The 20,018-nt window shown below is 41.5% G+C and overlaps 1 protein-coding gene across 1 annotated transcript in view; it reads left to right on the forward strand.

Annotated features, from left to right (window-relative positions):
* Gucy1b1 (guanylate cyclase 1 soluble subunit beta 1) overlaps positions 1-20,018 on the forward strand; it is a 44,426-nt gene that overhangs the window by 3,840 nt on the left and 20,568 nt on the right. The window contains exons 3-4 of the mRNA XM_038348324.1: positions 9,701-9,801; positions 12,433-12,551. Coding sequence (XP_038204252.1) covers positions 9,701-9,801; positions 12,433-12,551 — 220 coding nt within the window. The remainder of the gene's footprint in view (positions 1-9,700; positions 9,802-12,432; positions 12,552-20,018) is intronic.

Consider the following 20,018-nt stretch of genomic DNA (forward strand, 5'->3'; position numbering starts at 1 on the left):
TGTAGTCAGACTTTATGCCATATCTTCTAAACACTCGATAGGTCTGCCTCTGTTACACTGCATCAGCCCTGATTAACCTGACAACTATATTGTGCCAGTGAGCTCGGAGATTCTCTGCCTACCCTCGAAAATACATGAATTCTAAAGGTGGATTCAAGCAGCTGTACATTCTAAATTGATTAGAAGTCTATTTAAAACAAGTGGTAGATGTAGCTGAAGATGTAACTCAGTGGTGGGATCCAAAACACTACAAAACACAACCCCCTCCCTCTCCACACACCACGGTTCAGAAAACTGTACTGACTTGCCTACAGGTGATCAGGCCAGAGTACTGGCTACCTTGTATCAGATTTTCTGAGAGATTAGAAATAAGCAGTTAAATCCAAATGTTGGTATGAAATCTGTAAGTTCTAGAATTATTGCAATATCATTTTAGTTAACAGACACTGTTGTTAATTTGTGGTCCGTCGCCTTCCATGTGTTTTTCATGGCTTTGCTCAAGCTGCTGCACGGGCGCTTCATGCACGGGCGCTTCATGCACCGGCTCTTCTTCTCTTTCTTTCATTGTTAAGCTTATCTTTAATGAACATAGGTTAACAATTCAGGCACCGAGGACAGAAAAGCAAATGATGTCACTCTTGCCTTGAAAATGTCTAGAGATATCAGGATATTTTTAGTCTTAATCATTTTAAAAAAATTTTTCCTGTCTGTCACTCAAATAAGGAAATGGCTTGACTGCTGGATAGCATGTACTGTTATTCCAGTTTGAATTTCGTATGTGTAGTTGAATTTGCTGATTATGAATTAATATTAGGGTCCAAATAAGCAATTTTTTAAAATTAGGATAGTTACATGGCTTCTTAACCTGCTCAAGCTTTCCAAGTTTCAGTTGCATATGGGAAAATTGATAGCCTTGGTTGTTGCAGTATCTTCAGTAGTATCTGGAAACATGCTTAATATGGTTCTTAACTAGCTGCCAGAGTTTTCCACTTCCCTCCGTTAACTGGGTTTTTCAACATCTTTCTTCTGCAGCACGCCTGAAAGCTGTGAAGCTCCATTTCAATAACAGTGGCCTGCTTTAAGGGTGTGGCTCAATGCTAAAGATCCTGCCTAGCACTTTACACCCGGACAAAATACCAAGAACAATAGCCCATTGTGCCTGCGTGCTTTTCCAACCTAAGTGTTTCCTTTCACTTTGGTGGAGGTGCTCACCTCACTTCTTTCTCCTTTACCCTATCCATACACTGGCTGCTCTCATTTGCTTCAGACTATCCCTTGGCCTTGCTTCTTTCCTCTTGGTCCTTATGAGTTCCCCTCGCCCTACGCTACAACAACCTTCTTTGCCAGGCTTCCTGTGTCTGCCTTGTGCCCATCTTCTGCATTCTGCAGACTTCAGGAAGATGGTTAGTTCACCGTGCCATCTACACTGAGATTGGCATGTGCTCTTTACACTGAGTTTATCAAAACCAATGAAAGCAAGCAAACTAGGGTATCACCATAATCTGGCATGCTCTATGGCATTTTCACATCCATGATGGGGTGAGATAAATAAATTTCTATGAGTCCAGGTAGGAAAAAGCTTGTGTGTTTGAAAGTATGACTGGAACTTCATATTAGAAAGCTCTTTAAACTTTCTAGAACTGTTTCTTGTATGTATTTTCAGCTGAGTGCTGCGATATCTATTTGAAACAGGAAATGACTTTCCAGCTCAATGTGTTTGTCATTGTTGTCCTTTCTCTTTTTTTTTCCCACTCTGAAGTTGCATTTTGCAGAAATTAAAGGACTACTGTCAGGGGCATCAGGTGTAGGAGGCTGAAAAGTCACAAGTTACTTTGGAGCCAATCCTCTGAGACCTTCTGGATGTGTTTACCCAAGAAGAGTTACCAACTATAAATACAACATACTCATTTTCTTACTCGAAAACAACCTCTGAGAATTAAACAGAATCCTTTAAAAGCTAAAAAAAAAAAAAAAAAAAAAATAAGTAAATTAGCTGTGCATGATGAGACCTTTTTCTGTAGAAAATTATTCCAGGTAGCCTGAAAGCCAGAGGAAGACACACTGTGTATGTTTGCTTGATGCTAGGAAGCAAACTGCCTAACTACTTAGCCCTCACAGCTGCTGCTGAGCTGTCTAAACAGAATCTTCTAGAATCCATACCACTTTGGGAACAACATGGCACCTGCATGATAAGGGAGGCATAGCAATTCTGATTGTTTTGTCTGCTGGTCGAGGGGAGTCTTAACTTCCTTAGACTCTTCCTTTTGTGTGTGTGTGTGCGTACGCAAGAGGTATATATCAGAATCATATTAGCCTGGTCTATGCTTTTTTGTGTGTGTGTGCGTTCCAGTGAGGACTAGAAGAGAACCCAGAAACCCCATGCTTTTGCTCTCACTATGTCAAGATGGGGTGACGGCAAATATTAACTAAACATGGCTGCTGTTTGGGAGAGCAATGTCCTTTGCGATGTCTTTTTTCCTCCAGCAACAGGGACCTGGCAAATGTTTCCTTGTGGCGTGTTGGAAGGTGATAGTTAAGGGTTGACGCTGTGCAGATGTCTCTAGGAAAGCACACTTAAGGAAATGAGCACTATAAAGAGGAATCTCTCCAGCCCCGTTCCTGGGCTACAGCATAGACCTGAAGCTCTGAGGCTTCTGTGCTCGCTGCTTCGCCTCTCTGTGCACTAATAAATAGTACAAAAACGTTGCCTTTATCGTTTGTATGTAGAAAAATGGAAGACATTTTCTCTTTATAAACTGTTAATGACAGTAGTAAGGAAGGCAAAGGTCAGTGTGCATCGTGTCCCATTTGCCCTCAACATCCCACCCTGAGGTCTGATCTCAGTCACTTAACCATGATGATGTGGGGAGTTGAGCCTCCTTCTGTTCCATGTTCTCTCCTTGTTCTATAAATGTCCACCTCCCAGCTTTGCCCTACCGCAGCAAAGACATTTAAAGGAACTGTTTCGTATGTTCAGCATTGTGCTCCCTTGCTAGTCATGGGTGAGTGTGCTTTGAATTTTTCAAATATCTGACCTGCCTCAGCGGAGTGTAGGCTTCTTACCATTCTTAGGGTAAAACCTAGAGATAGGCACGTGCTCTCCATTCCTTCCTTTTACTACATGTGTCCCTATTTTCCTCTTTTTCTCCATGAATATGATACATACATTTGCATGTAAATTGTTTTTACACTCTTAGTTGGAGACAGTAGACAACATTTGTATAACATACTCATCATATGTATGTATGAATGTATGTATATGATTCAGAATACATCTAGGTCGTTAATTTGTGAGATGCTGGATAAGGACAGTGTCCTAAATTGTAGAGAAATGTATGTCATGCTGAAGTTAGGCGTGTGTGTGGGGGAATTGGCAGCGCACCATTCTATTTTGATTACAATATCTCATTCATATTGGCCAGCTGCCTTATAGGTCTACTGTATCCTAATGCTGTCAACCCATGACAAACCGTCAGTCACATCCATTCCGAATTCCTTTATTGTCGCTTTGTAAGTAAGGGAACAGGAGACACTAAAGAGCCTCCCTCACACACCTTCACAGAGTAGGGACTGGGGCACAGATTGCCAGTCATCCTACCATGGGCTCTCCCAGCGAGAACCTGTACTCTCCTTCCCAGGGAGGGCTGACTTAGCAAAGACTCCACCCATCCCTACGTGTATGCTAGTGTCTTCATTAGTCTTTGCTTTCCTGGAATGGTCCAGTGTATGTACAGGTGACACTGATTATTACTATTTGAAGGTATTTTTATTTAATCAGCCATCACATCTGTAAGAGAAAGTCATACCCACCGAAATTTTGAGTGGATTGTTTGCTTTGAGGGGAGCTGTGATCGGGTGCTCCCCAGGCAGTGTTGATGGCCAAATGGATCCATCTGTTTGATAAAACCGTGGAAGGTGCTCATTTAAGACATTTATGAGTGACTTTCAGATCTGCCGTCATTGCTGTGACAGGTCTCCCATGTCAGGAAAGTCACAGTGAAAACAAAAATATACCAAGAGTGAAGGCATTGTTTTGTTTAGAACTGAGACCCCATTGTCACTCAGAGCATACACGAGTGACAGCTTCTTACAGGAACCAAGCTTCAAAGAAGGTCCAAAATAGAAGCTGGCCCTAGATTTAAAGGACCTGTCTCTCCTTCGGGCAAATTCTTCACACTGGAGTTGCACCCTAGGGGGTTCAGAGACTTATTAAAATCACTGCACTTAGATAATGAAAAATAGCAACTATTTTTCCCAGTCACTTACATAAAAAAGCCACATGCAGTTTCAATGTTGCTTACAGTTATTATCTGTGGCTTCTAATGGAACATTTTAATTTTCATAATGACTAGATACAGCTCAGTGTTTTTATTACACCTCCCTCCCTCTCTCCTCAGCATTGCTAGAATTTATTAGAAAGACCAAATCTGTGTGCACCAATGATACTCCTGAATCAGTAGCTCTAGGGGGTGCTGGGTGGAAAGGAGAGTCTGGTAAGTGTGGAATTTTCTGGCTGGGAGCTGACCTTTGTTTTGAGACGTCATTTCCTCGGACCCCAGACTGTCCCATTTCGGAACATCCCTTCTCATACCTCCATGGGATGCTTCTTTACCCATCGGCATGACCTTCCCTGGACTACACTTTCTGGGGATTGCTCAGGAGCTGCAGCTCAGGGTAGGAAGCAAAGGCAGTATTTCTGTGTTCACACATTAAATCAAGGGATATCTCCTTAAACAGTTATGAGAAATGAAACTTGGCCATTTTGAACTCATTGTATATCTATTTTTCTTTAAGTCATACAAAATATACTTAATACTAAACATGAACTATGGACTTGTGCAGTTATACTGAATAGCTTGATTTTGTAATCCAAAGTATAGACATTTATGAGGAATAAGTGATGAGTTCATTCCCTTGTTTTAAAACGTGCACACGTGTATTAAGATGGTGATTATTTCAGTCAATCCACAAAACGTTATTCTGATATATCTACCCACTAGCTATTTTTTGGAAGTAATTAGTAGATATGAAGATGAGTTTACCGACAACCATCAATCAGTGAAAATGAGGAAATGAATAGCTTTAAGGAAAATATGTCGCCCATCTATAGCACAATACTTTAGTGAACACAGCATGTAATTCTATATTACTTTGTCACCATTGGAGAATTTAGCCACACTTTTAAGTCACATAGGGAAGCAGAGCTTGCTTTTGACCATTAGAATCTATACATTTTACCAACAAGTCAGCAAAGAGCCCACTAGCTTTATTTTATGATGCTTAGGGCTTTCTGAGTTGTTGCTCCTCTTGCTTCTCCCCTAAACATTTCCTCTTCCTTCTTTTTGTCTTCCCCCTCCTCTCCCGTCTTCTCCTGGACATTTCCTCTTCCTCCTCCCCAGTGGCGTCCTCATTTTTCTTCTCCAGCACCTGGACCTCACTTGTCAAGCCCACTGGGTGTGGAGCGTGAGTCCAAGGCTGACTGTGCTCTCCAGTGGCTGCAGGAGAGCACTGAAGCGGTGCTCTACCCATGACATGCAATGAAAACCCAGGGAGTGGACTTCCTCGGACTCGGCACCCCTGCATGCAGAAGTGCTGAAGTTCTTTGTTTTTCACATGCTGTGAAGAAGGGCATTGACTCATAATAACCTCTAAGAGAGGTTAACAAAATAAATAAGTAAATAAAAGTATGCCCAATATATTTAATTATAATTTAATTATATTTATTTATAATTTCAAATTATAAATCTCAGCAAAACCCACAGTGTGCTTTACCTGTAAACCAAAATGGTAGACAGGCCAAGGGCTGCTCCATGTGATGCAGAAGTTAAGCAAGGTTGACGCTCGAGTTGATTTTGAAAACAGTGATTGGGTCTAGAAAAGTTGGCGAGTATACCTGGACTTGGGTAATTCCAGGTCTAAGGAAATGCTGCATATAAAAAGTAAATGGTAGATTATTAGAAATGTTTTATATATAGCAGATATAGGCATGTGCATTTGGTTTTGGTTTTAAGGAAAATGTATAAACAGCATGGGTCAGCAAAGCAAGAGACAGAATTGTAGGGAACTGGAACTTGAACAATGTGTGCTGCTTATATAATCTAGCTACCAGCTTGTTTCCTAAATTTGCTGACATTTGCTAGTCGCCTTCTGTGATTTCGGTCAGGTAGGAAGTGAAGGGGGGAAGCCCTCCCAAACTGAAGAGAGAGAGAATGTTTAGTAGAAATGGAAGAAGAAGAGCAATTCAAGACCTTAAGAAAACTGACTGATGGTGGTGTCGGGCGCTGTGATGAAGATCACTGACTGACAGTGTTGGGGGGCTGTGATGAAGATCACTGATGGTGTTGGGGGGCTGTGATGAAGATCACTGATGGTGTTGGGGGGCTGTGATGAAGATCACTGTGATGGTGTTGGGGCCTGTGATGAAGATCACTGATGCTGTTGGGGGGCTGTGATGAAGATCACTGACTGATGGTGTCGGGGTCTGTGATGAAGAGTTCTGGAGGGTGACGTTAATCACCTCATTGTACCACGTGGAAGCTAAGATATTAGACACCGTGAGCCCTGATCCCATATGAACGTATCAGAAAGTAGGACTGGTGCTGAACACTGACAGGGAATTTCCTGTAGCGTCTGCAGGTGGCGCTGCCTGCCTCCCCTTCCTTGTGGCTCATGCCTCATCCTGCTCAGGTTTTCTGTTAACCAAGCACAGTTGGGGGGTGGGGTCGAGTCTCCAGTGATTCTCTAGTTACCATGTCCCCTGAAATTGGAGGGAGATGAATGAGCTGCAGAGAGGAGAGACCTTGTTCTATAAGGCAGGATGCATGAGGGTGGACAGCAATTGCCCTTTTGAAGACTCTCATAGCACATCATCTCTGAAGACCCTAGTGCCACTCCATGGAGTATGGAATCTCACTGTTTCCTTCTTCTCCTCCACTCTCATTGTGTCTCCCTTGTCTTCTCGTCTTGAAGCATCTATCATGCTACAACATAATATAGAGTTTAACCTATCTTTTATATTACCTCTTTCTACCAGCTATCTATGGGTCAGTTAGGGCCGGTATCTTTGGTAGTTTTCTTTACTGACATATGAAAATGCTTTGAAGAAGAGCCTGGAGCATAAGAAGCATTGAGTATGTGTGGAAAAAACTTCTGGGGGCATGGAATAGAAAAGATAACAAGCAACCAGATATTCCCCAAGGCTTCTGAGATAGATGCTAATAAGGAGGCCTAAGTGTCTGAATAATTCAATGGAATTCAGTGTGACCTTTCCACAAGAAGACACTTTCTGGTCGCCACTGCTGCTGACTGACTTTAATCCCCTCCAGGGAGCATGTTCTATGATCATTTTAGGAACAGAAGATAAAGGAACTTGTTGCAATAAATAGAGAGGATATAGGAACTGATGGTGGTTGGCCCTGTCTAGTGGATTTCTCTGCAAAAAAGCTGCTTCTCCGCTTTACGCATAGGGATTGTGGATGCTTCTCTTTTGTTTAAAGGTTACTATGGCTGGGTGTGTGTTTTATACAAACTAAGTTTATTATAAAAATACATGCTGTAATTTGATTTAATTCATTTGGGTGAACAGAACATGTGACTATGGCGAATTAGCATACATTTTATTGTAGACTTGATTAGCATTTATGCATATTTTAGGTCAGATGTTTCTAAATTCCCATGTGAAAATTGGTGTTGGTTCACAATAAAAAATTAATGGGATAATAACAAAATCAGCACAGCCACGTCCTTTAAACCAGCAATTCCATTCCTAGGAATTCATTCTGTTTTTATATAGAAATAAAATTGGCTACAAATATGTTCATCATAATTTTGTTATTTATACTTGTGGAAGAAAATAAAATCACTCTGCCTCACTGCCAAGACTCAGTGTATTTAAACAATGCAAACTGAGGCAGCCAGAAATATTTGTTGAAATGAAAGATAGCCATCAAATATGACATTGAAATTAGCAGCATTGAAAAGCATTATATATTCAAGTGTAGAAAACTTGTTATAATATTGACAGTAGTTATTTCAGGCTAAGAAAAGCTTGTTATTTCAATTTTAGCTCTTTTCTTTCCTGTGCCTTATGAATTCCTGCATCGGCAATAGAACACCTAACCAGAATCACTGCGTTATCAAAGGGTACACATCCGTTCATTACATGTTCAGAATTTTTCCATATTGTCCCAATGTAAGCACTTTGGAGAACTATGTTCCTTTCACTTGATAGTTATGTTTGGGACATAGAATAAGGCCACACTTGACATATACCTCAATAATTGAGTTTGTATTAATAATTGAGAATGTAACATTGATGAGAAAGTAAACATATGAAACTCCATCTTAATATGCACAGCTTTAATGGTTTAGATCATAAACTCACATGGCTTTGTGTCCTTATAGCCATGGGAGATGGGTTATTTTCTCCCTCACGTTTCAGAAAAGCTAAGTTGTCATGCTCCTGCTGTATATGTGATTTGCCTAACTTCATCCAACTAATACATTCTGAACTCTGAAATCATGTTTCCTGGTCCTGGGAATGGGATTCAAGACCTTGTGAGTTCTGGGCAAACAACATCCCAATCATGCTCTGCATGATTGCAATAACAGAATCATAAATGACATGCTCTGAAGAACACAGGATGTCTTCAGGACTAGTTCCATGCTCAGTCGTGCATAAGACTTGACACAGATGGGGAGGTGGCCCTTGAATAAACAGAGTGAGCAGTGGCCATGACTGGATGGCTTCTGAGAGAAGTGTGCCCATGGGTGGCCTTGAAGGTGTCACTGCGGCTGTGTGGGTACAGAGGTTCAGCTGAGGAGGATTGAGTCACAGACGACTCTCCACGTTGTGTGTGAACTTCACATGGAGACAGTTGTCTGGGAACTAGTCAGTGCTTTCTCCACCCAGCCCTGTTTTGAAGGATGACTTCCTCCTCTGCTCGGACACTTATTTGAGAGAAGCTATCCAAATCCTATCAAAATGTATTTATAGAACCTTGATGACCGTTCAAAAATGATAACTGGGATTTCCTTGTACTAACTGTGTATAATTTGAGCTACTGTGTTTAATGTTCGAAAGATAGATGGGAAGGTTTGACTAGGTCACTCAGCAACTCAAACCTAATGTGTTTAAAACCAGCTACTGATGACAGTTGCTCCGGCCAGAGACCTCCTTGTCATCCCTGAGGCTTTGCCCTCCCCAGTCCAGTCTCAGCTGGCCATGTTTTATTTACCCGAATGGTCACCTAGGGTGAAATCATGGCTCGTATACCCTGCTGCCCCTGATCCACACATTGCATTTTTACAGATACACGTTTGTCCTCCCAGAAAATGTTTGCTCCAAGGAAAGTGGGTTCCAGTCTGTTCTGGTAAAGTCTGTATCCCCAGCTCCCAGGACAGTGTCCTACACCTGTAGGGAATCCATAAATATTTGCTGAATTTTTGATTATATATAGTGTTGGGCATTGCATTACATATGAGAGTACTAAAATATGGCTCAATGCCTCCTTTGATTTGGACAGAAGCGCATAGCAATTTCTTCTAAATCACTAGATTTTTAGGTGCACGGTGTCAATTTAAGCAATTTTGCCTCCACAAATCATGTTCCAGAAATAGATCCATCATTCACACAGTCATTATAATCTTGACAGATGTCTTATTCTAACTTATATCTCCACCACACTTTCCTGTCTTCCAGAAAAGAGGCGCAGCTGGATGAAGAAGGCCAGTTTCTTGTCAGAATAATCTATGATGATTCCAAAACATACGACTTGGTGGCGGCGGCAAGCAAAGTCCTCAGTAGGTTCAATGAATCTTCCCTTCTCTGGGTCAAACAGACACAGGTTCACAGAGGAATGTGTGTTCCGAGACCACAGCGTATGATGACGCAAGCTGATGACGCAAGCTGCGCCCTGAACAACCGTGGTGGGGCAATCGTCTGATGCTAGGCCGGGGCTATGCGGAAGCCCAGCCTTCCAGTATACGCTGTTTAGTGGGCAACAAGAAAAGCAGAGATCTCCCTTCCCCTTGCCAGGCCTTGTATGGAGAAAATGCAAGTACTAATATTTCAGTCATAAAAGCTCCGGTTATAACCCCAACCCACAGAGTGAGCAATCAAATGTAGAGTGTAGAAAATATTTCCAAATGTGTGTTACCATAATAAGCTTTGTGAAACAGGAGTGACAGAGAAAGGGGGAGGGGAATTCATAGGTAAGACCCATTACTGAAAAAAGTGTAATTCCGTCAGGTCTCATGGTGCGAAACTGTTCTGAGTGTTTACGTGCCAGGGGCTCATATGCATCGGGGCTGTAAGCTGTACAGAAGCCATGAAACTCTTAGCTCTACTGTACAGGATTCGTGAATTAGAAACAAAACTATCAGATGGTTAATAAAAAGAAGACAGCAATTATGAAATAAAATATGAAGCAAACTGATGGTTTTAAATTACTAATTTTCAAATTTGCAAAATTGAAATATCTGTTCAGATCTTATTTGGGCCAAGAGTTCCAGAGAGGAAATAAGACATTTTCAGTTTAATGATAAGGTAACTTTGGGAACTGATTTTATACTATCCAAGTCCCTTAAAATAGGTTAAAACTCTGACAATATATTTTTAAATTTATCTTTTTGTATGTCAGGTATAAGTGTTTGTGTGTATGTGCATGTACAGAGAGAGGCAAGTGTGTGTGTGTGTGTGTGTGTGTGTGTGTGCCTGTATTGTGTGTATGTGTGCATCTCAAGGCCAGAAATCAGGGCCAGGTGTTTGTCATTTTTTCCAAACATTTAAAAAAGTTTGAGGTTATAATGTAATTATTTCCCTATCCCTTTTCCTCTCTCTACAGCCTCCCATGTGTATACCCTCACACATTCAAATCCGTGCCCTCTTTTTTGTTTATTGTTGTCCCTCTCTCTCTCACACACACTTACATGTATTCCTAAATACATGAATAGCACCTGCTCAGACCACATAAAGCTACTTTTATGTATATGCTTTCAGGGATGAGCATCTGTTATTAAATACCAATTGGCGTGCTTTTCCATGGGAAAGACTGCTTCTTTTGCTACAAGCCTTCCTTAGTTGCCTGTGGTTCTCCCTATACTGGAAGTTTCATGAGCTTCCTGCACCCTTCCATGTTACTGTGTCTGTTAGTGCCATCCTTTTGCAGCTCCTGTGTCTGAGTCACGATGGGAAGACTTCATGGGTACGGTTTCTGATATATTTAGAGGACACAATCTCTTAGCAAACTTCCTTCCCATTCCTCTAGATTTTACAGTCTTTCTGGTCCCTCTTCTGAAATGATTCCCCAGCCTCAGGTAGAGCAGTGGTGTTGTGGATACATCAGTTTGGGCCAGGCTCCACAACGCTGCATTGTGGTCAATTGCTTCACCTAATTTTCTGAGATAGGGTCTCTCACTGAACTTGAACCTCATGATTTGGCTCCAGTGACCCATGACCCACCCGTCTCCCTCTCACAGGTGCTGGAGTTCCATGCACCGCTGTATCTGGTTATCATATGAGGGCTGGAATCCAAACACAAGTCATCATACTTGTGAGGCAGGCATTATGCCGAAGGCTCCATCTGCCTCCCCACACTGTTAAGGAATTTTCACCAGAGACATATGAGATCTGCTTCTTATTAGGATTTTTGTGTAAGTGGTTTTCTGAGAACTGTGTATGTAATCAAGCACAAAGGGTCTGGATTTTCAGTAGGAGAAGTGTGGTTGAATAAATCATTACACTCATATGTTGTATAAGATGTCAGTCAAAAGCCATACAGAAAAAGTAACCACTTAAAGTTTAGGAAATATTAATCACTACATATTAAGAACAAAGCAGGATATTAGGATATACACTATGACAAGTAATTAAATGTTTTTATGTTTATTAAAGAAGTTATTTTGCAATGGAGTATTGGGTTATATTTATTTATAGTGTGTGTATACGTGTTTGTGTGTGTGTGTGTGTGTGGTATGTGCTATACAGATGCTTATGTCCCAGAGTTCCTGTGTGGAGGTCAGAATTGAACTTCTGGGAGTCCTTTCCTTCTACAACATGGGACTTGGACATCATACTCTGGTCAATAAACTTGATAGAAAGCATCCTTACCCATTGGAAATTTTACTGGCCCTGTGTCTTTGACTTGAATAAACTGCTTCTCAAAAGAAACAATACACTAAACATATAATTATAAACTATTAAGTGTGTCTCTATGAGAGCTGAGAAAGAGGTCCCATTGCTAGTAGTATGAATCATGCTATTGACATGTTAGCACGCAGTCTTCTCTAGTATCGTCCCAGTACCCTCTTTGGAGATCCTTAGTCTATGTTCATACTGTACAATTATGGACATGTTAAATCATTTAGACTTGTGTTTCCCTCTTCACTGACAGTTTCTACCTGTTGTTCTTTCCCCTCTAACCTACAACACAGACCTCAATGCTGGTGAAATCCTGCAGATGTTCGGGAAGATGTTTTTTGTCTTTTGTCAAGAGTCTGGCTATGACACCATCTTGCGTGTCCTGGGATCTAACGTCAGAGAGTTTTTGCAGGTAAGAAACTTGAGGTCCTGAGAGTGAAGGCTCTCGGTGTCAGTTCGTACATTTGAGCTCTTGAATGTTTCTCTTTAGCCAATTGGACAAGAGTGTCTTGCTCCTGAAGAGGAACAATGGCCATTCTCACACAACACTGAGTTATTTGATGATCTTACACATATTCCAACATTTTCCTTCATGTAGTTTCCTAGTCTCTGTTCAATAACTCAATATACAAGCCGTCAATTAGTATTCTTAGAGTCCACAGGTCTATTATGATTTGTTCAATTGCGTTAAGTAAGAATCACAGATTTTAACAGTGTGGTTTTCCGTTTTCCATATATAATAAAGTTTTATTTTTTGTAATGTACTCCTAAATCAGGAAGTGCTGACTGGCCTCCTTACGAGGAGAAAGTTGGGGTGGGGTTGCGGGTATTGTTTCGGGTATCCTGCTTAGGAAAACTAATTCTTTGCCTAAGAGTTGCTAATTAGTTGATCATTCACACACACACACACACACACACACACACGGAAATCTAATAAATCTAAAGCCCAAAGCCCATTTCAGGTAACAAGATAAAACAAATACCACCACCCAAGGCCTTTATCTTACAGTGTTGAATAATTGCTATAGAAGTCTGTGCTAGTAAATTCCACACTTGCCGAGATGCTATTTCTGGGCCGCCTGTGCTATTTTGAGCTCTGGCGTTTGTGAGACCCTCTGGATGAACGTGTGAACACTCAAGCTTCATGGGGCTTGTTTGCAAAGAGTGTCTAACCTGACTGCCGAGAGTGCCGAGACCTTGCTGGAAAGTGATGTCAGCGCAGGACCAGCTGAACCGAAGCCCAGTTTGGGGAGAATGTAAACCACTCCAAGGCCAGCTGCATTATTGATTTAACAGCCAAAATAAGAACTTTTGTGTTTAATCAAAATGTCTGCTGTTTACACAGGGACATTTTTCTTATAAACTTAAAGCAGCATTAAATCATGATGAACGCTGGTTTACAGTCTCCAGCTGTGGACTTACTGAAGTCCTGCTGTCCAAAGAAACCCTTCTCTTCCATATGAAATAGCTGCTAAAATTAAAGCCAACCTGATGACTTCTAAATTGATGATTTCAAACTAATTAGAGTTTGATATCTCAAAGTGTTGGGGGGATTTTACATTTTTGAATGCAAAGTCCATTTTAAAAGTTTTTTTGTTGACCACTGTCACCTTACCAGAGAAGTTTTTTTTTTAAAATGTGCTGTGCTGTGTGTGTGTGTGTGTGTGTGTGTGTGTGTGTGTGTGTGTGTATGCAGGTACCACAGAGGCCAGAAGAGGGCATATTGGAACTGCAGTTACAGGAATTTCTGAAGCCCCCATGTGTGTGCTGGGATCGGAACCCTCGTCTTATGATCGAGAAGTAAATGCACACAACTGGTGTGGCCATCTGTCCAGCAGTGGTCAATGTTGGTGAAACTGATGACCCTATCTATACAGCAGCCCACACCTCGAAGTAGATTTCCCAGTGCCTTTACCCAACCTGTAGTCATCTTGACCATCGATTGACTGTTTCAGGGCTGAGGGAAAAGGGCCCAGGCCTTACTGTTTCTCTGTGCTCTCAGGCTGCCTTGTCCCGCTGTCGGGGCCCTAGCTGGAGAGGTCCCTCATCACTTTAAAAAAGCATAATTCTTATTTGACAACGTTGTACATTATGTAGTAGACCCTGGTCCCACCCCCACCCTGTCCTTTCAAACCTGCTCTGTCTCTAACAAAACTACTCCTTATAACAGTCTTCTTCCTACTAGCTTATCTGTCTGTTTTGCTTTGTTTTAGGACCCACTAGGTTTAATCAAGACTGTCCCTGTGGGTGTGAGTACGAGCTGGTGGCTACACCACTAAAAATAGTTTTACCCTCTTTCTTATCAGCCGCAACTACCAATAACCAATAACTCTCCTGTGAAAGCCAGGGCCCCATGGTTTCCTCCGGAACCCATGCTGACAAGTTCAGTCTAGAAAAGGCAACCGCAGCTTCTCTGAGTTTGCAAGTGTACTGGACATGCCAAGTTTCATGGCTGTCCTCCACATTCTATGGCCCTAATGTTCCTTCCCCCACCTTCCATGATGCTCATTGAGCTGTAGAAATGATGCTAAGGTTGTCACAGCAAGGGCTGAACGAAATGGCTCAAAGGTCACCCTTTCAGAGCCACAAGTTTCCTCACTAATTACTATTCATGACAAAAGAAGATTCTCTGACTTAGGCTGTGGACAGGGCTGCTCTACCAGCAGGAAGCTAGCAATTTAGGTTGTCAATATGCTCATTTAGCAAACCAGAAGTTCACCTGGAAGGAAGCCCTTGGGCTCCCCAGCCACGGCTTTTCATCAGCCCAGAGCACCAGGCACGAGCTTTCACACTGGAAACAAGCTAAGAAGTAAGCTACCCACTTTCACAGATGCTGCAAAAGAAAAATGGCTCACTTACAATTTAATGATAAAACTTTGCTAGTGTCTTTAAATTAAGTTTTATGTCCCCTTGATTAAGATTGTGAAAAATGAAGCTATATATTTCTATATATTTTGGACACTACAAAATTTTTATTGTTTATTCCTTTTGAACATGTGAGTTTTTGTCTTTCTAGTTTTGAAATTGCTATGACAAACGTACTCTGCTAAGACACTGCTTTACTGTAGAGGAGGTGGTTTTGCTATGGTCAGGCTAACAAGCAGAAAGACATTTGGGGAATGTTTTCCTGTATCCACCACTGTGATGTAAAGAATTGGTTTTCACATATTGATTTAAGGTCCTAGCTTACATATAAAAATGTTCCTCCAGCATATTTTGATAGAACACTCTTTAGCTTGTACTTCCACCATCCAGGAGACAGTGAGATGAACCGGGCTTGATCATTAAGAGAGTTCAAAGGCTTTTCTCTCAGTTGCACGCCCCAACTTGAATCAATAACCAAATATCTGAGCCTATCCTCATTGAGCCTGCTTCATTTGGAGGACTCAGCCTTTTTAAGTTTTCTGAAACCTTCCAGGAAGGGTCTTCCTGTATGTAGAGGTTGGATAGCCTTTTTGACTTCTCCAGTCTTCTCTTTAACTCTGATGATTTGCCTAAAATGAAAATAATCTCAATATGCTTTCTTCTTTGAGCCCTGAGTGATTCTCTACTGCTCGCTGGAAGTGTCAAGCTTATCAGGTTTAAGGCAATGGAAATCACTTCCTCTATCTTCTGTCTCTAGTCTCTTAGAACATACAGTCAGCCTTGATCTCTGTAGACTCTTATTGGCCATAGTCCCTCTGTCCTCTGAGGTCCTGTGCGTGCTCTTCCCTCTGTCCAGAACATGGTTTTGGGTCCTCTTCACACAGTAAAATCAGTTCTTCAGGTCCCATTGCTTCTTCCAGGAAGATTCCACTCCTCTCCAGACTCTGCCCTACTTGCAATGGGGTCGCTGGCTTTTCTCACGCTTTCAAAGCACGTTGTCCCCAGCCTCAGCCCTGGCACTGACTGCACCACCGTTTCCTGTTTCTCCCACTGGAATGTAAACCACGGGAGGCCAGAGACCCTGAGAGCAGCTCGGAGGATGCAGAGGCTGCAGTCGGAATCTGGGGGATGAATCAATAGTTTAAGGACAAAAGAATAGCCCCTGCTAGGAGGAAAACAGAATAAACAGATCTGGCAGGAACTCAGCCAGTAATGATTCCATCAAGGGCCATCCACTTCAAGTGAGGCTGTGCAGTTTTGAAGAGAAGTATAACTCCCATTTTAAAGGAGATAGGATGGTTTATTCTGAGGCATAGATGAGGGACCATGACCTGGGAACACAGTTTTAGGTTTCCAGGTCGGATTTACATGTTCCAATGATGGCAAGGCTATACAAACTTTTATAGTTACAGAACAAAAGAAAATTATAAATCAATGCAAGGGTTAGAACATAGTGAGGGAATGGTACTACAGGTTTTGGGTGTTATCCGATGACATGCTTAACTCTTGGTGAAAATTAGTGGTAAGCTAAGAACGTGTTTCAGAGGTTTTACCTCAAGGTTTTACACAAAGATATTAGGTCACAAATGGGGGAGAAGGGCTATTAAGGGTCTATGTTAACCCAAGGCAATTTAGCTTAGATCTGAGCATTCCAACTTTTCAAAGTTCCTATTGCTCAGTCAGTCTTATAGAATTCCTAGTTTATCTGCATTGTTTTCTTTTTCTGAGAATTTCGGTTGATAGAGATAAGCCTAAACTGACACATAAAAGGAGACACATTGAACTAATTTTCTTTCTAGGTGCACAAGGTAAATTGATGTTTATTATTTAATTTAAAGGACACAGTAGTGTATCCGTGCATTTAAATACATTGCTGTGTCTGTATATTATATATACTTATGGATTTGATATTGCCATTTAAATATCTCAGAGGACAACAAAGTTGCCATGAAGTTATACCTCAGGAGACTGTTAGACCAGCCTTTGACTGGGCACATCTGTCACCGCCTTCAGCACACCAAAGAGGACTTGGGGATCTTCTTTCCCTGTCTCTCTCTGGACATATTAGCAAGAATGGCTTTCTAGCACACACACACAGCCAGACACACGTACACACCCACAAGCATATGCATGCACTCACACATACTCATGTACAAACTTTTGCATAAACACATATAAAACTTGAAATTGTAAGTATTTCTGAATATCAAAAACTATGTTGTAGGCCGTCTTCAGTCCTATGGGAATTGGTTAATTCTAGACTAGGAGTAGCTGTTTTGAATCGTTTCACACTTATTTACTTCGTGTGTGAGTTTACCCACATGTGTGTCCATTCAGAGACACATTCGATGTCACGGGTCAGTTTTAAGGAGTTGGGTCTCTCCTTCCACCTTCTGGGTTCTGGGGAATCGAACTGTGTCATCAGGCTTGGCGTCAACTGTTTTTGTGCACCAAGCTGTCTCAGCCACCTAGTTCTGGAATATTAGTAACTTTTTTCAAAATTGGTTCTTTCATCGGGATAATGCCTCTGTTCCCTTATAGAAATGGTATATTCGAGGCCACAGTAAAGATGGCGTCTGCGATTTAGTTCTAGGAAATGTTGCCATTTCTATTGATTATCTGCCTTAAACAGTTGAAAAGACTTCTCCCATGAGTCTTTGCTTCCTTCACCAAGCTTATGACCTCATACAATTCCTCTTGTGTTCCTATGTTCACTGTTTAAAACTTGGCACCATGGTGACTTTGAAAGTGAGTTTTCCCAGTGAACGCAGAGATAAAATATAGGAGATACTCCTGAGGAAGCTTTTAAAATGTCTTTAGGGATTACATACTTTGCAACCTGTTTTTCTAAAGTCTGTGAAACCATCCATTTTGGAGCTGTTGATTTATTCTTTTTAGTTCATTTTGTAACTGAAAACCTAAAGCAATAAGGTGAAGACTTTAAAGTATTTTCTATCTGGTTGTTAGATTTCATATGCATTTAGCTAAAACTGTTGCTAGAAGGACAAAGCTATATTTTAGCAGGCTTTTTCGGCTCTTTTCTGCTTTTATATTCTTACACTAGGCACATGTAGGTTCCTATCGGAGGCCTCTATGAGCCAAGAGAAGCTTTGCGCGTGTGCAAGCTTTGCTTGCTCCCTGACAATATCACTGGTAAGGAATGTCCAGCCAGAGGTGCTTCCACTGCAGCCCACCCTGCATGATGACAGAAAACATTTTCCAGAGATCACTGCAACAGTGTCTCCTGTCGCTCCTGTGCCTGGCTTCCATCAGTTGATGCAATTCTGCTGCCTTTGAGTAGGGGTTGGCTTTGGGAATCATTTGGCCAACAGATTATGGCAACGGTGGCAATTTGAAACGTCCCAGGCCATAGCATAATATGTCTTCATGTTGCTCTCAGGTATCACAGAAAAAAAATTCACCATAAGGTGTTACCTTTATGGATGCAGACAAGCAGCATGAGATGCTCAAGTCACACAAATTATAGAGGTGGTCAGAGCAAAAGCCAATCTGATTCCCTTGCAGGGACCTGGCCTTATCAATGACCTTTTCTAGGATTTACTCAGAAAATCATCCTGCCAATGTGCTGATGACTGCAGGCCAGGAGTTTCCCACACTAAGGCAGCACAGAGAACCATCAAGGATAACAATAAATTAGTATTTCAATCAATCCATGCTGATTTGGCTTGCTATATCATGTATGTGCTTGGACAATGAGTCAAGAACCTTTGACTAAGTTCTTGGCGAGCTGATGCAGGGTCTTTGGCAATGGAACCCAAATGAGGCAGATGCAGGTCTATCCATTTATTGCTAATGATGGTGCATTATTACCTTGTCTGTTCTCTATGGCCCTAGCAGTTCTATAGGAAAAAACAAAAACAAAAACAAACAAACAAAAAAAAAACAAAAAAAACCAGCATCAAAACTTGCCAGGTTGACTTGAAAAATGCACTGTTTTAGAGACCCGTTAAGATTTGTATTTATGAGCTTATTTCAATAGCTAGAAGGACTGTGTTTAAAAACTGAAATATTCTTTCATTCTTGGCTGGAGACTTGGCTCTCCCCGTTGGGTTTGTGGTACTTTCACTCACTCACCCCTTCAGCTCTTCTTGGCTCCGATTCCGGCTGATAAAACACAGCCCACCAGCAGCAACCCGGCACTCACAGCAGATCCAATTTCGATCTCTCAAATGTTTGCACAAAGGGCTATTTTGGGAAAGACTGGGATGTTCCTAAACAGCTGTAAAATCCTAATACTTCCCCAAGTTATTTACATTTTGGAGGAAAAAATGCGCTAGTGACTTTGTTTTAACTTTTGAATTTTGAAAGAAACATCTAAACTCCATGGTCTACAGCCTGCAATTAAAATATGATTTCCATTTATTTAAAACAGAAAAACAAAAGTGAAGGAAGATAAAAATGTTAAGGTTGTCAGAGTCGTCTATGAATAACTGGTTGCATAGTTTCAACTAAATCTAGATCAGCTGTGAAGTTTGCTCTTATCTGGAGACGGGTTAACTGGACTGACATTTGCAGATTCCCTGCATAGAAACAGCGCATTCATTCTCTGTGTGGGTGTGGTGGGGGGGGGGCACAAAACGATATCGGCACAATTAGAAATTGAATTAAACCTTCAGACTGAATTTTAGGTATTGGAACAAAAGCTAAACATCGTTTCTTAAACGATGCTGAGGAGCATGAGTTCGAGCATGCTTGAGGTTGCCCCGTGGTTTTCTGGAGGTTGCTCACACTGGAGCATGCGTGTTTACGTTTTCCCATGACGTTTTGGCTGCTGTTCAGATGCGCATACTCCTAACTGGCCACGCAGCTGCTCTCTTCCTGCTCTTACCTCCGTGGATATATTTAGAAATAAAACAATTCCAGTTTTGTGAAGAACGTTTTATTGCCCAGATGTATCCAAATAGCTGTGTTCATGAATTGTCAAGTCTGTTGAGATATTGCTATCGAGCGTGGGTAAGCTTTTCTCTCGGCTGTGCTAAGAGGCCTCGTTTGT

This window comes from Arvicola amphibius, chromosome 11 (assembly GCF_903992535.2).
Source record: "Arvicola amphibius chromosome 11, mArvAmp1.2, whole genome shotgun sequence".
In the NCBI taxonomy this organism is placed as follows: Eukaryota; Metazoa; Chordata; class Mammalia; order Rodentia; family Cricetidae; genus Arvicola; species Arvicola amphibius.